Below are 20,919 nucleotides of genomic sequence, written 5' to 3'. Positions count from 1 at the left end.
ACTGTAAGACAACCAGAACTGTCAGGGTACTGTACGGTACTGTAAGACAACCAGAACTGTCAGGGTACTGTAAGACAACCAGAACTGTCAGGGTACTGTAAGACAACCAGAACTGTCAGGGTACTGTACGACAACCATAACTGTCAGGGTACTGTACGGTACTGTAAGACAACCAGAACTGTCAGGGTACTGTAAGACAACCAGAACTGTCAGGGTACTGTAAGACAACCAGAACTGTCAGGGTACTGTACGGTACTGTAAGACAACCAGAACTGTCAGGGTACTGTAAGACAACCAGAACTGTCAGGGTACTGTAAGACAACCATAACTGTCAGGGTACTGTACGGTACTGTAAGACAACCAGAACTGTCAGGGTACTGTAAGACAACCATAACTGTCAGGGTACTGTACGGTACTGTAAGACAACCATAACTGTCAGGGTTCTGTAAGACAACCATAACTGTCAGGGTACTGTAAGACAACCATAACTGTCAGGGTACTGTAAGCCAACCAGAACTGTCAGGGTACTGTAAGACAACCAGAACTGTCAGGGTACTGTAAGACAACCAGAACTGTCAGGGTACTGTACGGTACTGTAAGACAACCAGAACTGTCAGGGTACTGTAAGACAACCAGAACTGTCAGGGTACTGTAAGACAACCAGAACTGTCAGGGTACTGTAAGACAACCAGAACTGTCAGGGTACTGTACGGTACTGTAAGACAACGTTTACAGAGAAGGGCTGCCTTCTTTCAACATGAACGTGTGAGGCTGTGAGCTGCCCAATGAGAAAAGGCCAATACCAAGACCTTGACCTGTGTAAGACCTGTTGCAACAGGGCTGTTAAATGGGCCCCAACTCTGGCCCTTTTAACACAATCAGTGCTGGGATTTCTTTCAAAATAGACAATTTACAATTTAGGCATTTAGCAGACGCTCTTAATCCAGAGCGATTTACATTAAGCAAGAACAAAAGTATGGGAATACATCACATATATAAAATGCATTTATCAAGAAACATGCGTAAGCTAAGAACGTAACTAGAACATAACTATATAATGACACTATACATATTAACTATACATATATACTATACTATGCTATACATATGTTCTATGATGTGCTATGACTACATACAATGCAATTATTGTGCTGTCTACATGACATGCTATAAGTCTGTTTCAAATGCCATCTAAGTCTAAAAAGTGCTATCTAAGGGGGTAGGATAAGTGCTATGGGCCATGATGGAGTTTGAAAAGGTGGGTCTTCAGACTACGGCGGAAGATTGGGAGTGATGCTGCAGTTCTGATTGCAACGGGGAGTGCATTCCACAGTTTTGGGGCCAGAAGGGAGAAGAGTTTGGGACGTGTGGAGCGTTGTCCCGGCTCCACTTATTTTATAGAAGCTTGGGGTGCCGGTAAGATATGGCCGCTTTTACTCTGTAAGCCCCCCCCCCCCCCCCCCCCCCCTGAAGGGATGTGTCTTTCTACAAGGCTATGAGCATAAATAGTAAATATTAAAAAAAAAAAAAAAAAAAAAAGTAAATATGATGAAATACTTTACTATTACTCTTTGACAATTGACTGTAATATGGTATAAAAAAAATACCAAAATAAATAACACAGAAGCACCTGGGAGGAAGTGGACTAAGAAAGTGGAGGAGCAAAACAGAGTTCCTGTTTCTAAACAAAATAAGTGTTGCCCCAACCCAACCTCAGAGGCAAAAACAAAGGCGGAAAATATATTTATTTCCTGAATGAGTTTCCAGAAATCCAAAATGTGATGTCAGCACATTTGGGCAAGTTGCTATGGCAAATTTAGCCCAATGAGTGTTTTTATGCAAAACTAATGCTTGGAATGGATTCAGCACCATGAAAACCCCCTAGTTTGATATGTCACATGCTACTTAAAGCATAAGGACATTTAGAAAATATTGCCTTATAATAGGATGTCAATGGTGGCCATACTGTACAGGCCATTTTCAACACTTTCCCCTCAGACAATTCCAGGCAACTCTTTTTCTGTTATTCAGGATATATTGAAGATGCAAAATCAGCTGAGTTTGTTTTTTTTGCAATTGGTTAGAGGTTGATCCTGTATTTTCCATAGATTTCCTGTACTATATGGTATAGGTACATTTCAAAGTGCAGAATGGTTGACACAGAGGCTCAGTACAAATTCCATTATATAACATACACTTCAGAGTATTATTTCTTACATATTGTATCTTTTGGTTTATAGAGACCCTTTCAGTGTGGAGGAATGTGTGGAATTGCGTCGCTACGGGGCAGCTTTCCCCCACGTTTATTTCCTGTCATCCATTGCAACAGGAAATAAACTTTAGCCCCTTTAAAAATGTGCATGTTGTTGTTCAAGTTTGGTTCAAGTTGTGGTGGTTTTAGGCTGCCTCTGATGTCAGCCTTGTCAGACTAAAGGGCCTTTCAAACGTGAAGCGATAGAACGCGCCTATAGTTCATTTTCAATGAGACCTGCGTTTTTGCGCGGAGAACAACGCAAGCGTATTTACGTGAGCGCGGTCCGGTGAATTTGTTGCTTGTTACATGCACACGCCCGCGACTCACCAGACCTGGATTCTGTTTCGCTTTTTTTTTTACGCTTGCGTTGTCGCGCCCCTCTTGAGCAGACCTGTAGCACATGGGTTCCCAAAGTGGGGTCCGGGGACCCCTAGGGGTACTTGAGGGAGTTCCAGGGGGTACCTAGCTCAATTAGAGATATAAGGAACCAAATGGACCCTTATGGGTCTGTAACTCAGATAATGTACAAATGGAACCAAATGTGACCAGATTTGACTGAGAGACTGCCATCGCGCAAATTCCAGCTTTTCACCAGAGAAGAAAAACTTTTTTTTTTTTAAAGAGTTAATAGCACAGACAGACTCTTTACATACTAGAGCATGTCTGAAATAAATGTCAGAGCTGAAATCGACATGTAAATATGAAATAAATGCTTAAACATGTAGCTAGGTGTAATGTTAGAGACCACTGAAGTGAACCTTTCAAGCTTGTTTTCTCAACTCGCAGTTTTCTGCAAGACATTACTCTATAAGCCATATCTCCAAAACTGGTGGGCCAAACTGAACAACCAATATGTCAATTTGAAGCTATGAGTCCCTGCTTTCATATGACATGAAAAAACGAAAAGAAAATCCAATGGCAGTCCCTCAGTCAAATGTAGTCACAAATGTTCCAAATAGGTCACACTCACCGTCATGGCCTGAGTTGAGGAGGTGTTCTCCTAGGTCACAGCCAAACACCCTCTCACGGAGGATGCCCCTCTGCTTCAACTTCTGTTTGGTGGGCCTCGACTTCATGAAGGTGCGCAAGAATGTGATCAGCTTCCCGTGCTTTTTAGACACTGTGGAAACAACGCATAGAAATGTTAGTGATCATCTCAGATGTCCTGCATATTTGTTGCCCAATGTTCCGTAACAGAGAATACCTCTATCCATGAGCTTGTATGAAACCTCAGAGAATACCTCTATCCATGAGCTTGTATGAAACCTCAGAGTATACCTCTATCCATGAGCTTAGTACGAAACCTCAGAGAATACCTCTATCCATGAGCTTAGTACGAAACCTCAGAGAATACCTCTATCCATGAGCTTAGTACAAAACCTCAGAGTATACCTCTATCCATGAGCTTAGTACGAAACCTCAGAGAATACCTCTATCCATGAGCTTAGTACGAAACCTCAGAGAATACCTCTATCCATGAGCTTAGTACAAAACCTCAGAGTATACCTCTATCCATGAGCTTAGTACGAAACCTCAGAGAATACCTCTATCCATGAGCTTAGTACGAAACCTCAGAGAATACCTCTATCCATGAGCTTAGTACGAAACCTCAGAGAATACCTCTATCCATGAGCTTAGTACGAAACCTCAGAGAATACCTCTATCCATGAGCTTAGTATGAAACCTCAGAGAATACCTCTATCCATGAGCTTAGTACGAAACCTCAGAGAATACCTCTATCCATGAGCTTGTAATGTATGAAACCTCCGAAAAGCTACTCAAGTTGGTGCCAAAGTGGATTTCAACCTCATTCTAATCAGTGTTGTTTTCGTCGACTAAAACTAAGACGAAAAATGTTCGTCGACTACCTTTTTCCACTGACGAAAACTAAATGGAAACTACATGAAAAAACTATGATGACTAAAACTAAGACTAAATATACTGACGATTTCGTCAACAAATAAAAACTAGACTAAAATGTTAGGAAGGGACTAGTGGACAATGAAATCTTAGTCGAATGAAAGCTCATGACATTTAGTCGACTAAAACTAGACTAACACTTTAACACATTCCAGGTGACTAAAATGTGACTGTCAAAAGACTATGACTAAAACTAAAATTTGCTGCCAAAAACAACAGTGATTCTAATGCAAACCCTTCCATTATATACACGCTTCCCTCCTAAATACGACCTCCCTGGCAACTGCAAAGGCATCTTCCTCATTCAATACCAACCAGACCCATTTGAAAACCAAAACCGCATAAATCAGATAATGTGTCTGCCTGAGAAAAGGTCATACAAGCCTCTTAGGCTTATATGACATTTTGGAATGATGTGGAAAAGCAAAACTTTCAGAAAGTTTCAGAAAGAGGCAGGAGATGTTTTCCCCTAGCTACCTTGCTCTGTAAGGAATCTATTAAAATTACAAACATCAACTGAGGATTCTTCATCACTGAAATTGTACAAAAAAAAAATACATAAACAATGATCATGTTTCAGACCAACATATTTTATTCATTTCCTGATTCATTGCAAATGTAGAGATATTGGCTAATCTAAATGCACTGCAACATGCGCTTTTGTATTACCCTAACGGAGATTAAAATAGGGTGCATTTTGCATCCCAAAATGCAGTTTATAGTTAAGGGACGCAATAAAACAATGACCTCTGCACCCACGGGATGCACTACTACTTGATTCTAGTTTATTTTGATCGCTTTAGTTATAATAATAATTTCTTCTTCTGTTTTCTACATGAATATAACCACATTATAAGCATATAAAATGAAATGGGAGTTAAATGCTGCAATTTGTAAAAATGGCAAAAATATGACTCCTAACGTCGTTGAAGTGGGACTCATAAAATGTCCCTGGGACTCATCTAAAAGACCATCCCTGCATCCCGGGACTCATTACATTGAAAACCTATTTACATCACTGCCCTAAATTCATTAGATTATTGGAAAAAAGAAAGACTATTTATTGCCCCACATTCTTCTCCACAACAGTCAATCCAACAGAGTACGATAAAACTCCATGCGATGCCTCATTATGAATCTCCATTTTCTTTGTACTTTCAGACCATCTGTTGCACTCATTTATCCACATATTTTCTGAATCGACAGTTTCCATCCCTCCTCTGGCCAGAGAATCTCATCTTTCTCCACAAATGTTCTCTATTCCTTAAAGGACCACTTCACCACTTTTCAACCTATCTTCATATAATAGGTCCTCACTAATAATCATGAAAAATGGCATCATTTTTTTCTACTCGGTCTGTGTCTCATAGGACGGCTGTGGGCAGTTTAGAAACCGTCCTCCAGTGACATCATCGATGGGGAATACAAGCTAATAGAAACTGCAGGCTTTCTAGTCCTGAAAAGTTGCAATGCGAAAATGGAAGCCATCGTTCTCACGATAATGAAAATCTAGTTTAAAAAAAAAGGTCTGCCTAATGATGATGTCACTGGAAGACGGTTTCTGAACTGCCCGCCAGCCCTCCTATGAGACACAGACTGAGTAGAAAAAAATCGTGCCATTTTTTCATGATTATTAGTGAGGACCTATTATATGAAGATAGGTTGAAAAGTGGTCCTTTAATATGGGAAATTACTCTTTGTAGATAGTTTTGCTGTTGGGGCATGCATGGAGACGTCAAGACAAAACAATACTTCATATTCTAACAGTTACAAAAAATATATTATATATCAGTCAGTGGCCTTGTGGTTAGAGTGTCCGCCCTGAAACTGGGAGGTCGGGGTTCGATCCCCGGCCGGGTCATACCAAAGACTGTAAAAATGGGACCCAATGCCTCCCTGCTTGGCACTCAGCATCAATGGGTTGGATCGGGGGTCAAATCTACTAATCAAATGATTCCCGAGCGCGGCACGGGTACATGCTGTCAATCAACAAAGAGAAAAAACAGCCTCATGAGTTGTACAATTTAAGTATTACTCATTGTAAGCAGGCCCCCTCAACTTGGTTTTGGTCTACAATGCTTTCCGTTTTCCCCTGTGAGAAGCCCCTCGATTATCTTTATGATCTATTAGCCCTTTGTCAATCCAAACTATAATTATCAACAGCTTTTGGCAACAGCATCCAAACACCATGAAAACAATTTCTTTGTTGGATTAGGAACCTTATTTATCTACAAATGAACCACTGACATATCCAACTGAAAGTGGTCAAGTTGATCACTTGTTGTCAGTTGTCACTAGTATGGACTGAATTTCTGACGGACAAATAAAGACACATTTTATTGTCTCAATGGCACACACACACGGCAGCAGGAAACCTATAGCTCTTAGTATTCCAAGTAAACAATGTGTCCACAAAACAACTTTCATTTGGGAGTTTCTGTTGCGTCGGTTCCAGTTTGTTATGAGAGAATGGATGGACTGCAGCTAAATCCATTTAGAATCCAGAAGCTGCCCCCAGGACAGCATTCACCAATAAGATTCATTGTTCGTGTTCCAAGAGAACTGGAGCTTCACTTTGTTTCCCCTCTGGAGTGAATTCCTTTGTGCTTCCATTCCGTCAGACAGAAAGAAGGCTGAGGTTTTGTTTACCAAATGTGCAGGTATCTAAAGGCCCTTCCATATCATGTAGGGTCTGACTGTGCAACTATATTGGATTACACTGACTTGTCACTTTTATTCAGAAACACAAATCAGCTCACGTTGGATGTAATGGGGCTGACAGCAAATACCAGTTTGTGAAGAACTGACTCAGGCTGTGGATCTGCTCAGTGTCAACGAGGACTACAGCCGGGAGGCAGACTCTTATTGCTCTGCTTCAGAAATCCAAATGACTTGTGGAATGGTTGAAGAACACATTCTTCAACCATTCCACAAGTCATTTGGATTTCTGAAGCAGGGTGGGACTGTATCATCTAGACATCAGGAAGGGCAGCAGTGGCCTAAGGGTTAGAGGAGCGCCCTTGTTGCCGGTTCGATTCCCCGGACGGGCAGGAAAAATTTGGGTGGGGAAGTGATTGTCATCACTCACCCAACAGCGCTGAAGTGCCCTTGAGCAAGGCACTGAACCCCCAATTGCTCCCCCTGGAGTAACAGTATAAGACTGTGGTTGTACTGGTCAGCTCCCAGGTTTTAATGTGTGTGTGTTTCTATGTGCAGGGCGTTGCTGAAAATGATTAAAAAAAGAAAAATTAAAATTAAAAAAAGAAAAGAAAAAAGGGTTTGGTAATAAAAGAGTACTAATCGGACCAGGGATGTGATCACGATATTGATACCGATACAAATAAACACAAACACACACACACACACACACACACACACACACACACACACACACACACACACACACACACACACACACACACACACACACACACACACACACACACACACACACACACACACACACACACACACACACACACACACACACACACACACACACACACACACACCTCTGCGGGTGCTTTGTCAGCAGATACAAACAATCAGCAGATAAAACAAAGAACAGTCTGTAAGCATATGAAAATATATAAAATAAAGAATATATTTACCATATATTACCGGGGCTATTAATAATGTTATCGAATTTATCGGGGCGATGTCATAATGTCTGATATCGGGCCGATAATTATCTGGCTGATAATTATCTGTGCATTCTTAAATCGAACTGGTATAACATTATTTCATACACCTGTACAGTAGCTTTGAACTGGTATACCATTATTTCATACACATGTCCAGTAGCTTTGAACTGGTATACCATTATTTCATACACCTGTACAGTAGCTTTGAACTGGTATAACATTATTTCATACACCTGTACAGTAGCTTTGAACTGGTATAACATTATTTCATACACCTGTACAGTAGCTTTGAACTGGTATAACATTATTTCATACACCTGTACAGTAGCTTTGAACTGGTATACCATTATTTCATACACCTGTACAGTAGCTTTGAACTGGTATAACATTATTTCATACACCTGTACAGTAGCTTTGAACTGGTATAACATTATTTCATACACATGTACAGTAGCTTTGAACTGGTATACCATTATTTCATACACATGTACAGTAGCTTTGAACTGGTATAACATTATTTCATACACCTGTACAGTAGCTTTGAACTGGTATAACATTATTTCATACACCTGTACAGTAGCTTTGAACTGGTATAACATTATTTCATACACCTGTACAGTAGCTTTGAACTGGTATAACATTATTTCATACACCTGTACAGTAGCTTTGAACTGGTATAACATTATTTCATACACCTGTACAGTAGCTTTGAACTGGTATAACATTATTTCATACACATGTACAGTAGCTTTGAACTGGTATACCATTATTTCATACACCTGTACAGTAGCTTTGAACTGGTATAACATTATTTCATACACCTGTACAGTAGCTTTGAACTGGTATAACAGTATTTCATACACATGTACAGTAGCTTTGCACCATATTGTGAGAACAGGTCGTCTTGTTCAAGGCTCTTCTGTCGGCGAAATGACAGCCATAATGTTCACAGATAGTGAAAGAAGGGCCTATTGTCTCCGCCTGGTATTTGTATGCTTATCAGAAGTCATAAAACTATAAATCAACTATAGGTCCTGTTTATGGGAATTCTGACAGCTTTCCACTGTGTTGACGCTGGCATTGCAAATGACCTCAAATGGGTTTGTTCGTCTTTGCTGTAGGCACAAATTATACACATTTGAATATTCTTATTATGAAAATCTTAATTGTTTCTTGCTTCCAGTCCAGTCCCTATCATATTCCTCCCTCTTTAAAGGGCCACTTCACCCCTTTTGCAACCAGATCTTATTTGAATGATGTTCGGGAGACAAGAAACACTTTCCTGGGGTTTTTACGTGGGTAATATGTGTTTTTAGATATTTTAGTATTTCAAAGTGGCCATGGGCTCCATGATGTCATGGACACTGGGCTCACTTCCTTCCTGGACTACAATTCCCATACTGCTTTGGTCCACTGCTCCTCCTTGTGGATAGGGGGAGGGCTGTCAACATGTAGTCCAGGAAATAATGGAAATGGACACTGGACACTTTGAAATACTGAAATATCTAAAAACACATTTTACCCACATAAAAACCCCCAGGAAAGTGTTTCTTGTCTCCCAAACATCATTAAAATAAGATCTGGTTGCAAAAGGGGTGAAGTGGCCCTTTAACAGACAGTGTCAGCCTGGGAAAACCAACAGGGCTGTGTGGAGGTCAAGGATGAGCCAGAGTGAGAAGGAGGATGAAGAGAAAAGAGAGACAGGCCCAATCCTTAAAAATAAATCTTCTAAATCCTCCAGTTTTCTGAAATAAATATTTTCACAATTTAAAAAAAATAGCAGACCTACAAGCTCGTAGCGCGCCACTCGGTGGCGCGCTATGAGCTTGTAGATCTGCTATTTTTCAATAGCTAAATTATAACAATGTTTAAAACACCAAAAGGGGTTCCCGCCCAAAATGGGTTAACCACTAAATTCTGACATTTTTGTAAATTCGTGCTTAATTATGACATGCCCAAAAAAGGGACAGTGATAACCACTACGCACGTGACAGCACGATAATGCGTTGTTCAAATTCAATGCAAATGGCTCATTTAAAAGATGTGTGTTAATATTTTGAATTGCCCTCAACGTTCAAAGAGTGCACCACCAGGCTTCATTTAAGAAATAAAGAAAAGCAGATAGAATAAAGTTCTACCAAGTGACTGATAAATAACTGACCAATTTAAGCCTGATTATACTCATACGATGGTGTCGAATCGATCAATCGAAAATAGCAGTCTACTCTACAACAAGATCTACAAGCTTGTTAGATCTGCTAATTTCAGCAAACAATTGTATATACAGCTGTAAGTTACTAAGTTCCAATGTACCTCTGTGTTGTGGGGCAAAAATACATGAGTCATAAAACCGAGTGCCGCGCTACGAGCTTGTAGATCTGCTATTTTTTTTTAAATCGTGAAAATGTGACGCAAATCTTTGAATATATATTCTTTCAGAGCGAACGTTTTTAACTCAAAGGGAGGTCCCTGGAACAACATATTTTCAGATGGGGGTCGGTGGCCAATTACAGATAATTCTGGGGGTCCTTGACATGAAATAGTTTGAGAACCACTGACATAGAAACATAGATTTTTTTTCCAGAAAACTTTTAGGATTTAGAAGACATTTCTTTTTAGAATCTGCCTCAGGTCTAAACGGGTGCAGTACTTAGTTTAGACTAGTCATTGGTTAGACCAGTCATTAGTCCAACAACTACAACCTATCTCAAACCCTCACCCTAAACCTAACCTCCCACGGGGCAGCACACCTAAACCTAACCTTAACCCATTTTGGGCGGGAACCCCTGTTGGTGTTTTAAGCATTATGTTATACTTTAGCTATTGAAAAATCGTTAAAATGTGGCGCAAATCATTGAATATATATTTCAGAGCGAACATTTTTAACTAAAATATTTGCTTCTGGGGGGGTCCCTGGAACTACATGTTTTGAGATGGGGGTCCGTGTGGCCCAATAGAGATAATTCTGGGGGTCCTTGACATGAAAAAGGTTGAGCACCACTGACATAGAAACATAGGTTTTTCAGAAAGATGTTAGGATTTAGAAGCCTTTTTTTTAATCAAACTCAGTCCAAAATGGGTTAACCCATGTCTAACCAATGACTAGTCTAAACTAAGTATGCACCCCGGTCTAAACAGGTTAATGGGAGGTCACCACTACACCACCACTATGTTTACAAACCCTCCCCTGCCAGTGGAACCAGGGTAAAGCTCCCCTGCCAGTGGAACCAGGGTAAAGCTCCCCTGCCAGTGGAACCAGGGTAAAGCTCCCCTGCCAGTGGAACCAGGGTAAAGCTCCCCTGCCAGTGGAACCAGGGTAAAGCTCCCCTGCCAGTGGAACCAGGGTAAAGCTCCCCTGCCAGTGGAACCAGGGTAAAGCTCCCCTGCCAGTGGAACCAGGGTAAAGCTCCCCTGCCAGTGGAACCAGGGTAAAGCTCCCCTGCCAGTGGAACCAGGGTAAAGCTCCCCTGCCAGTGGAACCAGGGTAAAGCTCCCCTGCCAGTGGAACCAGGGTAAAGCTCCCCTGCCAGTGGAACCAGGGTAAAGCTCCCCTGCCAGTGGAACCAGGGTAAAGCTCCCCTGCCAGTGGAACCAGGGTAAAGCTCCCCTGCCAGTGGAACCAGGGTAAAGCTCCCCTGCCAGTGGAACCAGGGTAAAGCTCCCCTGCCAGTGGAACCAGGGTAAAGCTCCCCTGCCAGTGGAACCAGGGTAAAGCTCCCCTGCCAGTGGAACCAGGGTAAACAGTGTCCAACACAACACATGTGTTAGGTTTAGCTGTCATAACTACCTCTCGTTGGCATCTGTAGAGGTGCCAATTAGTGTAGTAGTAGCGCATAGTAAACAACAGAACAGTGTCTCCCTGCTAAATGTGATCATCATGAGTGACAGACAGTGGTCCTTGTTAACTCAACAGAGCACAAGTGGTGTGGTTGTAGTACCAGGAGAAAAATGGCTTATTGTTCCATCTTTGATTGCTTCTCTAAACGCATCTGCAAGTGAGGGAACAAAAGCAAAAGCAACTACGTCAGTTTGTTGTGTGTGTGTGTGTGTGTGTGTGTGTGTGTGTGGCCGCACCAGTGTTGACTTCGTCGACTAAAACTAAGATGAAAAATGTTCGTCGACTACATGTTTTTACTGACAAAAACTAAATGGAAACTAAATGAAAACTAAGCTACGATGACTAAAACTATAAGACTAAATATACTGACAGTTTCGTCAACAAATACAAACTAGACTAAAATGTTAGGAAGGGACTAGTGGACAAGAGATCCAGTGTAAGTCATTTTACACTTGGTTGCATGCTGAAAACAACCGATCTACAATCTCACAACGTGGCTATTTTCAGCAAGTGTAAAATCATTACAACGGCATCAAGGCCCGCCAAAATACATTTTAGTCGACTAAATCAACTGTAGATTTAGTCGACTAAAATCTTATGATATTTAGTCGACTAAAACTAGACTAACACTAAAACATTCCAGGTGACTAAAATGTAACTAAAACTAAATGAAAGCTATTCCAAGAGACTATGACTAAAACTAAAATCTAAATGTGCTGCCAAAATCAACACCGGACCGCACCTAATAATGACTATGGCAAATAAAAGACACGTCACAATGTCTTTGTCCAATTCACACATTCATACTAATGTTAGTCCTGATCAAATTAATCAACATAGGACAAACCTTGATGTCAAATTAATCAACATAGGACAAACCTTGATGTCAAATTAATCAACATAGGACAAACCTTGATGTCAAATTAATCAACATAGGACAAACCTTGATGTCAAATTAATCAACATAGGACAAACCTTGATGTCAAATGCTAAAATCAAACATCAAAGACAAGGATCATCATAGCCCTATATTTTCACAAATGTTTTTTTAAGATGTACATCATGGGGAGCATAATGTTTTCAATCATGACAACATGAGACACACACACACACACACATACACACACACATACACATACACATATATATATATATATCAGAGCCACTCACTAATCAAATGATTTTCAAGCTGACTAGAAGTGGGGTAATCTTAAAAGTAATCAGTAACTGTTTATTTTCAACTCTGTAATGAGTAACTTTCATATATAGCAGTAATGTGTAATCAGCCTCTAGCCTAGTCTACCATTACCCCCCCCCCCCCCCCTCTATGCTCTGTACCCCCCCCCCCTCTATGCTCTGTACCCCGCCCCGCCCCCCCCCCCCTATGCTCTGTACTGTCTGTGAGGAGAGCAGGGGGCGTGGCTTGGTGAAAGCAACAACAAATGAATGAAGATAGAAAACACAAAAGCTTGAATTGAAAGCACCCCCGAACTATTGTTGTTGTGTTTAACAACGAACGTCAACACACTAGCATACAGTTACTAACTCAGGGAGGCTATCACACCATTCAGGGTTGCCATAACACCCTATTGCTGCACCCTATTGTAAACAAGTGTATAAATGCTTTATGGTGTCGTCCACTCACAGTTAACAGTTTTTGTATTGAGTTGTGCTTAAATTGAAATGTACTGTAATTCTCCAATCTGTTGATACATACTTAAATCAATCAAAACAAAGCGGTGGTTTAAACTAACAACTAACTAACAATCCTCTGCGTCATAATAAATCAAGTCATAGCCTAATGAATAGATTAAACTTAACTCAATTCAATATAAAATATGATTCTCTTTTGATAGTAAAATGATAGCCTAAAGTTATATTTGGCCAAAACAGTTTCTTACTTTTTCCCATACTTTGAATTGTCAAATAAGTATACTGTGCGCAGATGTTAATTGCAATAATCTAAATAGCATTTTCATATTCCTCGAGATCTTTGCAATATGTGGTCAACATTTCAAACATTTTTTTAGTAGAAAGATGCAGGCAGGCAAAGACAAGAGATGTCTTCCTCCTCGCAAAGAAAACATAGCCTGGGATTAAACATTTTTTCCAAACGCATTTCCTTACCTTCGGCCCATGGTAACGTTGCGGCTAAATGATTCGAAATAATACATCCAAAGTGAATTTATATTATCGTGCCAATAAGGTCCTGTCTGTCTCTAACTATAAGAATAGAGCGCCGAAACTTCCGAGTCGAGAATCGCCGATGATAATTATTGGAAGATAGAAAGTGAACGTTATCGTTCAGAGAGAGAGAGAGAGATTGAAATATCTTTCCCCTTTGCCTTGTCAGCTAGTGGATCCCTGGTGGATCGTTTTACAGCCCGACTAGAGTCCAGACCAGCATGTATCTCTATCTCTAACTATCACACACAGTGGAAAATGAATGCAGCCCCGCCGCGCCTCGCTGACTGTGCTCTGTCTGTCTGTCTGTCTGACCACTTTGGCTCTGCCTCTATTAACTAAAAGCCTCGCACCGAAAACCGCAGATCTACAAGCTCATAAAGCGTCGCATCGCAACGCGCCTGTGAGCTTGCAGATCGTCTATTTTCGGCGTGAGACGTACGGAGCGCAACTACAACTAGAAAAAGTGCCCTTCTGGGCACAGGTCTCCACCAGGAGGATAGGAGTGTGTGTGATGTTTGGCAAAATCTTTAGGAGTAATATAAACATGTTTATTTGGGGTTTTGTGTGTGTGTGTGTGTGTGTGTGTGTGTGTGTGGGTGTGTGTGTGTGAGACGCGACTTGGCCTGTTGTAGCGCCACCATGAGGCTGATTTGAAAACTGTCAAGTGGCATTTCTTCCTCAGCCTAGTAGTGGGAATAGGCATGCACAGTTTCACCGCAATCGGACACTGCGTTGAGGAGTTAGCCAATCAGGATGGATAATTATGAGAAATCAAACAAATCACATGATCACATGACTATGGAGAGCATGTGTACCAATTTGCGTGAAATTTGGATAAAATCTGAAGGAGTAATATTAGAAAATGTTTTTTACACATGTCGGCCTCCTGGTGGCGCTATAAAGAGCAGATGTGAAAAATTCCAGGCAAAGGTTTTTCCTTGGCCTCTAGGGAGTGTGCATACATGGTTTTACACAGATCGGTGCAGTTATAGGTAAAAACACAAATCGGCCAGTTATAGCGCCACCAAGAGGCTGAGTTGAAAATATTCAAATGGCATTTCTTCCTCGGCCTAGTGGAAATGTGCGTGCAAGATTTCACGGAAATCACACGATGTTGCAGCATTTTGTTTAAAATGGAGCACTCCTGCGAACTTTGGAAGCCAATCGTAGCCAATCAGGATGGAGTCTGAAAAATCTGAAAGATCCGTTTCGTTGAATGGCTCTAGAGAGACTGTGTACCAATTTGCGTAATGTTTGGACAAAATCTGTAGGTTTACTGTCAAAACATTTGTTTTGCACAAAGCGGCCTCCTGGTGGCGCTATAACAGGCCAATGTGAAAACATTGGAGCAGAGGTTCAGCTCTGGCATTCAGGGAGTGTGTGTGCAGAGTATGGCTGCGATCAAGCCAACGGTGTCAGAGATTAGCTGTTCACAGACGGACGGACACACGGACGGACGGACACACGGACACAGTGCAAAACATACTCTCTCCCCATGCCTTCGGCCTGGTGGAGACAATAAATCAGGCGTATAGGCCTATACCTACGTACGTGTGACAGATCCAAAGTTAACACAAGATCTCTATTCGATTGTTGAGTTCATCAAGATCGTTTCTTTACACGCAGTGAAAAGCAATGGTTTGATTCTATGGAAGTAATTCAAGTCACGTCGGCTAGCCTCGTAAACCCAAGTAGCGGCTATAGCTCCGTTTGGAACCTCACGGTGTGCATGGCATGGCTTCTGAAAAGAGGTGAGCCGCGAGCTGAAGGAAGTCAGTCTCTCATTTATTAGGTGAGGTCTGATCCAGTCTATGGGTCTGATGCTAGTTCTCTCTGTAAATTGGACTGTCTTGTCTGGGCAGCTAATCTCCTTCGCAAACCCAGGCTGTACCCAGTCTGGCGGCCCTGGCGGGCATGGAAACCCTGGTGACACGAGGTTGTCCTGGGGCTGCATGGGGCCGCTGGGCATATCTTTGATGAATTGAACAAGGTGGACCCTCTTGTAAACAAGTGTAATGCTTAATTGGGTTGTCCACTCACAGTTAACAGTCTTTGTATTGAGTTTGTGCTTGAAATGTACTGTAATTCTGCAAACTGTTAATAAATATTTCAATCAATCAATCAAAGCGACACATTTCTTGTGCACAGACCAGGCCAAATAAGTAGGCTTCGCTTTGCACGCGTGTGAACGGCTGCATGCACGCCACGCACACAAGTCATAGGTAGATGACAAACGGGCACACCATAGATTAGACCCCCATCTGTTTTCACTGGAAGTACATTTGGCATTTCTGTTGTGGAACTTTTGACAGGACGACAAGCTCGATCAATTGTGTGATTGAGCTCGAGTGATTGTGTGATGATAAAAGGTCAATATTAATATACCATCATCATTTATACAGTACAAAGATAACTTTTAACTTTAATGTATATTATCATGATATCTATTTGGCTTTGATCAGAGTAATGCCATTGAGCTTTCATTTTAAGATGCAGGCCTAACTCATTTTAAGCTTAAAAGAAAATAAAAGAAAATGGTAAGTTAGGGAGTGGCCATGAGCGACTTTACCAACCATAATAATAATTATTATTTTAAGATATTCTTTTGCCTTTTTCTGCCTTTATTGATAGGTTGAAAGTAGTCTGACAGGAAATGGGGATAGAGATGGGGGGAGCGGGGCGACAGCTACCCCAACCCCATGTTGAAAAATAGCAGATCTACAAGCTCATAGCGCCTGGAATCTTTGAATATATATTGTTACAGAGCAAGTTTTTATTTCATATCTTTGCTACTGGGAGGGTCCCTGGAACAACATATTTTCAGATGGGGGCCAATGTCATATGTCATAATATATTTGGGGTCCTTGACATGAATATGTTTGAGAACTACTGACAGAGAGGTTTTTCAGAAAACTGTCAGGATTTAGAAGGCATTTTCTTTAGGCCTAAATGGGTTAAACTATATAGTCTACTTAGTGGGGCCAGGGTCCCCCACAGGCTCTGCTCTAGGCATGGTCTGCTCATTTTTCTTTGCATCTACATAGAACAGGGGTCCTCAACTAGAAATGCTGAAGGTCCACTAATCATTTTTGAGAAAGACTAAGTTCCGGTCCCATGCCACGCAGCGCGGGCCAGGCAGCGGCCAGCGGAGAGCAGGGCTCTATATGTTTTAGTACAGTCACACCAAGACAAGCTTATACAAATCGGATCCCCTCCCAACCAACCAATACTGGGGTGCAGAGTATGGAAATAAAATGTTTCACAAATATTCCCCTCCAAAAATTCACAGCAAATGAGAGGTATTGTGTTGAGGCACAAAGAACACTTTTATTTTGTCAAGTTATTATTATTTTTTTGCCCAGGGTCCACAGAGAGGTGGTCCGCGGTCCGGTCGTGGACCGCGGTCCGCCTATTGAGGACCCTTGACATAGAACTTTAACTGTGATCTGGATGATTCATTTAGAAATGGGAAGGATGTGGATATTATGTCTGGAAATGGCTCAACTGCAACTCAAATTTAATGGCACTATTATGAAAGAGTGGAATGATTCTTTTTTTATGTCTTCTGCTGTCTTCTATTTCAATACCTGTCATTTTAGACACCATGACGCATGGTTCTCTAATTTAACCCATTTTGACCTGAGATCAGATTCTAAAAATGTCTTCTAAATCCTGACAGTTTTCTGAAAAAGCTATGTTTCTATGTCAGTGGTTCTTCGATTTTTCAAAAATAGCAGACCTACAAGCTCGTAGTGCGCTACTCGGTGGCGCGCTATGCGCTTGTAGATCTGGTATTTTTCAATAGCTAAAGCATAACATAATGCTAACACCAAAAGGGGTTTCACGCTTCTTCAGTTACGCATGAAGTTAAAACTGTAGCCATCAAATTAGGTCTAAATTAGGTCTAAATCTAAATGTACTGTAGTGTACTGTGGTGTGGGCTCAGTCAAAACCCTATGTTTGATTTGGTAAATATGTTTTACCGCGATTCCCTTTTTTTAAAACGGGAATTATATTACAGTACAGTACCGATTGTGACCCAGGACCCCCGGAGGGTGACATGATTGCGTCCTCTCTCAATGTAGTGCGTCGAAGAATGCAGGATATTTGCATCACTGGTGGTATAATATTATATACAAAGCAGATTGAAAATTAAATGGATTTAAGTCCCACTAAACCCTTTGGGGTGTTTGTGCCAAGTGTGCGTTAATAGTAATTGGACACCATTGCAATACTGCCACACAGCTGTGGGCGTGGCGATACCAGTGAAGATAGTGAGTGACATCTTACAACTTCAATTGTTCTACTGAACAACCAACACATAGTTCATATAGCTCGTAGTGGATAGGGACTCCTGACTTTGTCTATTACTTATCGTTCTTATTCTTGTATACTTTTGATTGCTAATTTGCACCGTTTTTTTTTTATCATGTGACACACTTACTATACACTACACACTTACTATACCTTGTGAATATTTATACCTTGTGAATACTCTTTGGTATTTTTATATTCATACACTTCTCTTGATTGCTAAATTGCATTCTACTTAATGTATTACAGTATACCTATTATGGAGACGGCTTATGCTTGGGTTGTCTGTCTCTCTCTGCAATGTCTATACAATGCTGCTATCTGTGTATCGTCTGTGTGTGTTTTTTAAAACGTTGATGTACTAGTGCACTTTGCCCAAGACAAATCCCCCCCCCCCGTGGGACAATAAAGTATATCACCTCTCGATTCACTCTGCATAATGTATCATCATTACACTAAAGGCTAAAGTGTACATACTAATTTGCATTATTTTGTAACAAGTCCTACAGTACATACTGCAAGTGTTCACAACAGGGGGAAGTCAACCAGGTGAATGCACATAAACAAAAGTAGCCCTGTCTGCTTCAAAAGAGGAGAGAAAATAAATTGTCATTTTCAACCACAATCTCATCTACTATTGCACTCTGGAGTACCAACTTCACACGAGTTCCTCCCAGTGCCTAGCATAGTTTCACAGCCCAGACCATATGCACCAGGAAATTGTCTAAGCACCCGAGGGACAGGAGGGACAAATCACACTCTGTCTCTCTTCTCTCCTGCACACATAACCAGCTGTCTTGGCTCATATACGCTCACAGCTGTCCAAATCACTTTATCCCCAGACACTGACCGAGGTGGTCCGGGCTTTAGTTTGGAGGGAAAGGATGGAAAGAGGTGGACAGTCAGTCAACATGTGGGTAAAAACACCTGGCAGGTTTCATAAGGGCCAGCTGGAGAAGCAATGACCAGCACTCTTATTGATGGATGTAGACTCTGTGTCCATCCATCACACCAACTTAAATTAACATGTTTAGTCGTTTACTCTACTGTAGTACAGTAGACTGACATGACCATTACATGCTAGCAGTGTTGTTTTTGTCGACTAAAACTTAAAGGACCACTTCACCACTTCAAATTGGTCCTAACTAATGTTCATGATAAAATACCACCATTTTTTCCTACTCAGTCTGTGTCTCATAGGAAGGCTGTGGGCAGTTCAGAAACCCGTCCACCAGTGACATCATCGATGGTGAATCCAAGCTAATAGAAACGGCAGGCTTTATTTTCCTGAAAAGTTGAAGCCATCGTTCTCACGATAATAAAAATCTAAATATATTTTAAAACAAATCTTGTTTAAAAATAAAATCTGCCTAATGATGATGTCACTGGTGGACGGGTGTCCGAACTGCCCAAAGCCCTCCTATGAGACACAGACTGAGTAGGAAAAAATTGTGGTGTTTTATCATGAACATTAGTGAGGACCAATTATATGAAGAGATGTTGAAAAGTGGTGAAGTGGTCCTTTAAGACGGAAAATGTTCGTCGACTATACCTTTTTTCACTGACGAAAACTAAAGCTATGATGACTAAAACTAAGACTAAATGTATTGACAATTTCGTCAACAGCTAAAAACTAGACTAAAATGTTAGGAAGGGACTAGTGGACAAGTATAAGTCATTTTACACTTGGTTGCAAGTGTAAAATCAGTCATTACGACGGCATCCAGGCCCGCCAAAATACATTTTAATTGACTAAATCAACTGTAGATTTAGTCGACTAAAATCTTATGATATTTAGTCGACTAAAACTAGACTAACACTAAAACATTCCGGGTGACTAAAATGTGACTAAAACTAAATGAAAGCTATTCAAGAGACTAATGACTAAAAACTAAAATAAAAATTTGCTGCCAAAAACAACACTGCATGCCAGTGGTACAGAAGAACCCTGATCTCATATGCACGTCGTCCCGTACAGTAACTAGTCCATTTATATGGCAGATGGACTTGCCATATGGAATGGATGGACAGACCAAAGCATTTAAAAACACACATGGGTTTTGCATCTGCAGTCTTTCTTTAAATTGAATTGCAGCAGATTATGAACAATTCCCATAACAGCAAGTTGTGACTACACTGGACTGGATCCAGTCCAGTCCAGCAACTCATTTTAGGTCGTGGGACAAACTGGTCAGTGTGTGTGTGTGTGTGTGTGTGTGTGTGTGTGTGTGTGTGTGTGTGTGTGTGTGTGTGTGCGCGCGCTGTGCATGCTCCCAATACTGAAAAGCATGAATGTATACTATTACCGTTACCGGTATGTCACAAAACACAATATCCTACTGATTTCAGGTTTTGAACTAAAATGGAATGTGTATACTATACATTTTATTTGCATTTCATATGTCGTCAGATGCATACAAAATAGTCAAATTGCCAGTAGCTGAGATTTTTTTGGCTCTAACAAGTTTAACAAGGGGAAAGAGAGTGGCTGCCACACCCAGATAGATGATAACCGGATGAGAATATTTGAACAGTTATTATTATTATATATATATATATATATTTTTTTTTACGTTATTATTCTTTTCTCATAAGTGTTCCCACAGGCTGGGTCTGGTTCATGGGCCTGTAGTTAGGACACCCCTGGTTTAGCCAGTGCGAGCATTTCTTTTTTAAACCCAGCCTGACACAAAAAATGTCTTCTAAATCATGACATGTTTCTGTATCAGTGGTGCTCAATATTTCATGTCAAGGACCCCCAG

General features: G+C 41.0%; 1 protein-coding gene across 10 annotated transcripts in view; it reads right to left on the bottom strand.

Moving 5' to 3' along the window:
* Positions 1–20,919, bottom strand: part of arhgap32b (Rho GTPase activating protein 32b) — a 166,336-nt gene that overhangs the window by 23,584 nt on the left and 121,833 nt on the right. For 9 of the 10 annotated variants that reach the window (XM_079508347.1, XM_079508349.1, XM_079508350.1 and 6 more), the window contains one exon: positions 3,225–3,374. In XM_079508347.1, coding sequence (XP_079364473.1) covers positions 3,225–3,374 — 150 coding nt within the window. Of the gene's footprint in view, positions 1–3,224; positions 3,375–13,783; positions 13,960–20,919 lie in introns of those variants that run through there. The other variant, XM_079508355.1, reaches the window with a different exon arrangement.

This window comes from Electrona antarctica, assembly GCF_951216825.1.
Source record: "Electrona antarctica genome assembly, chromosome: 8".
In the NCBI taxonomy this organism is placed as follows: domain Eukaryota; kingdom Metazoa; phylum Chordata; class Actinopteri; order Myctophiformes; family Myctophidae; genus Electrona; species Electrona antarctica.
The sequence above is the reverse complement of the archived record's forward strand: the minus strand, read 5'-3'. Positions and strand labels throughout refer to the sequence as shown.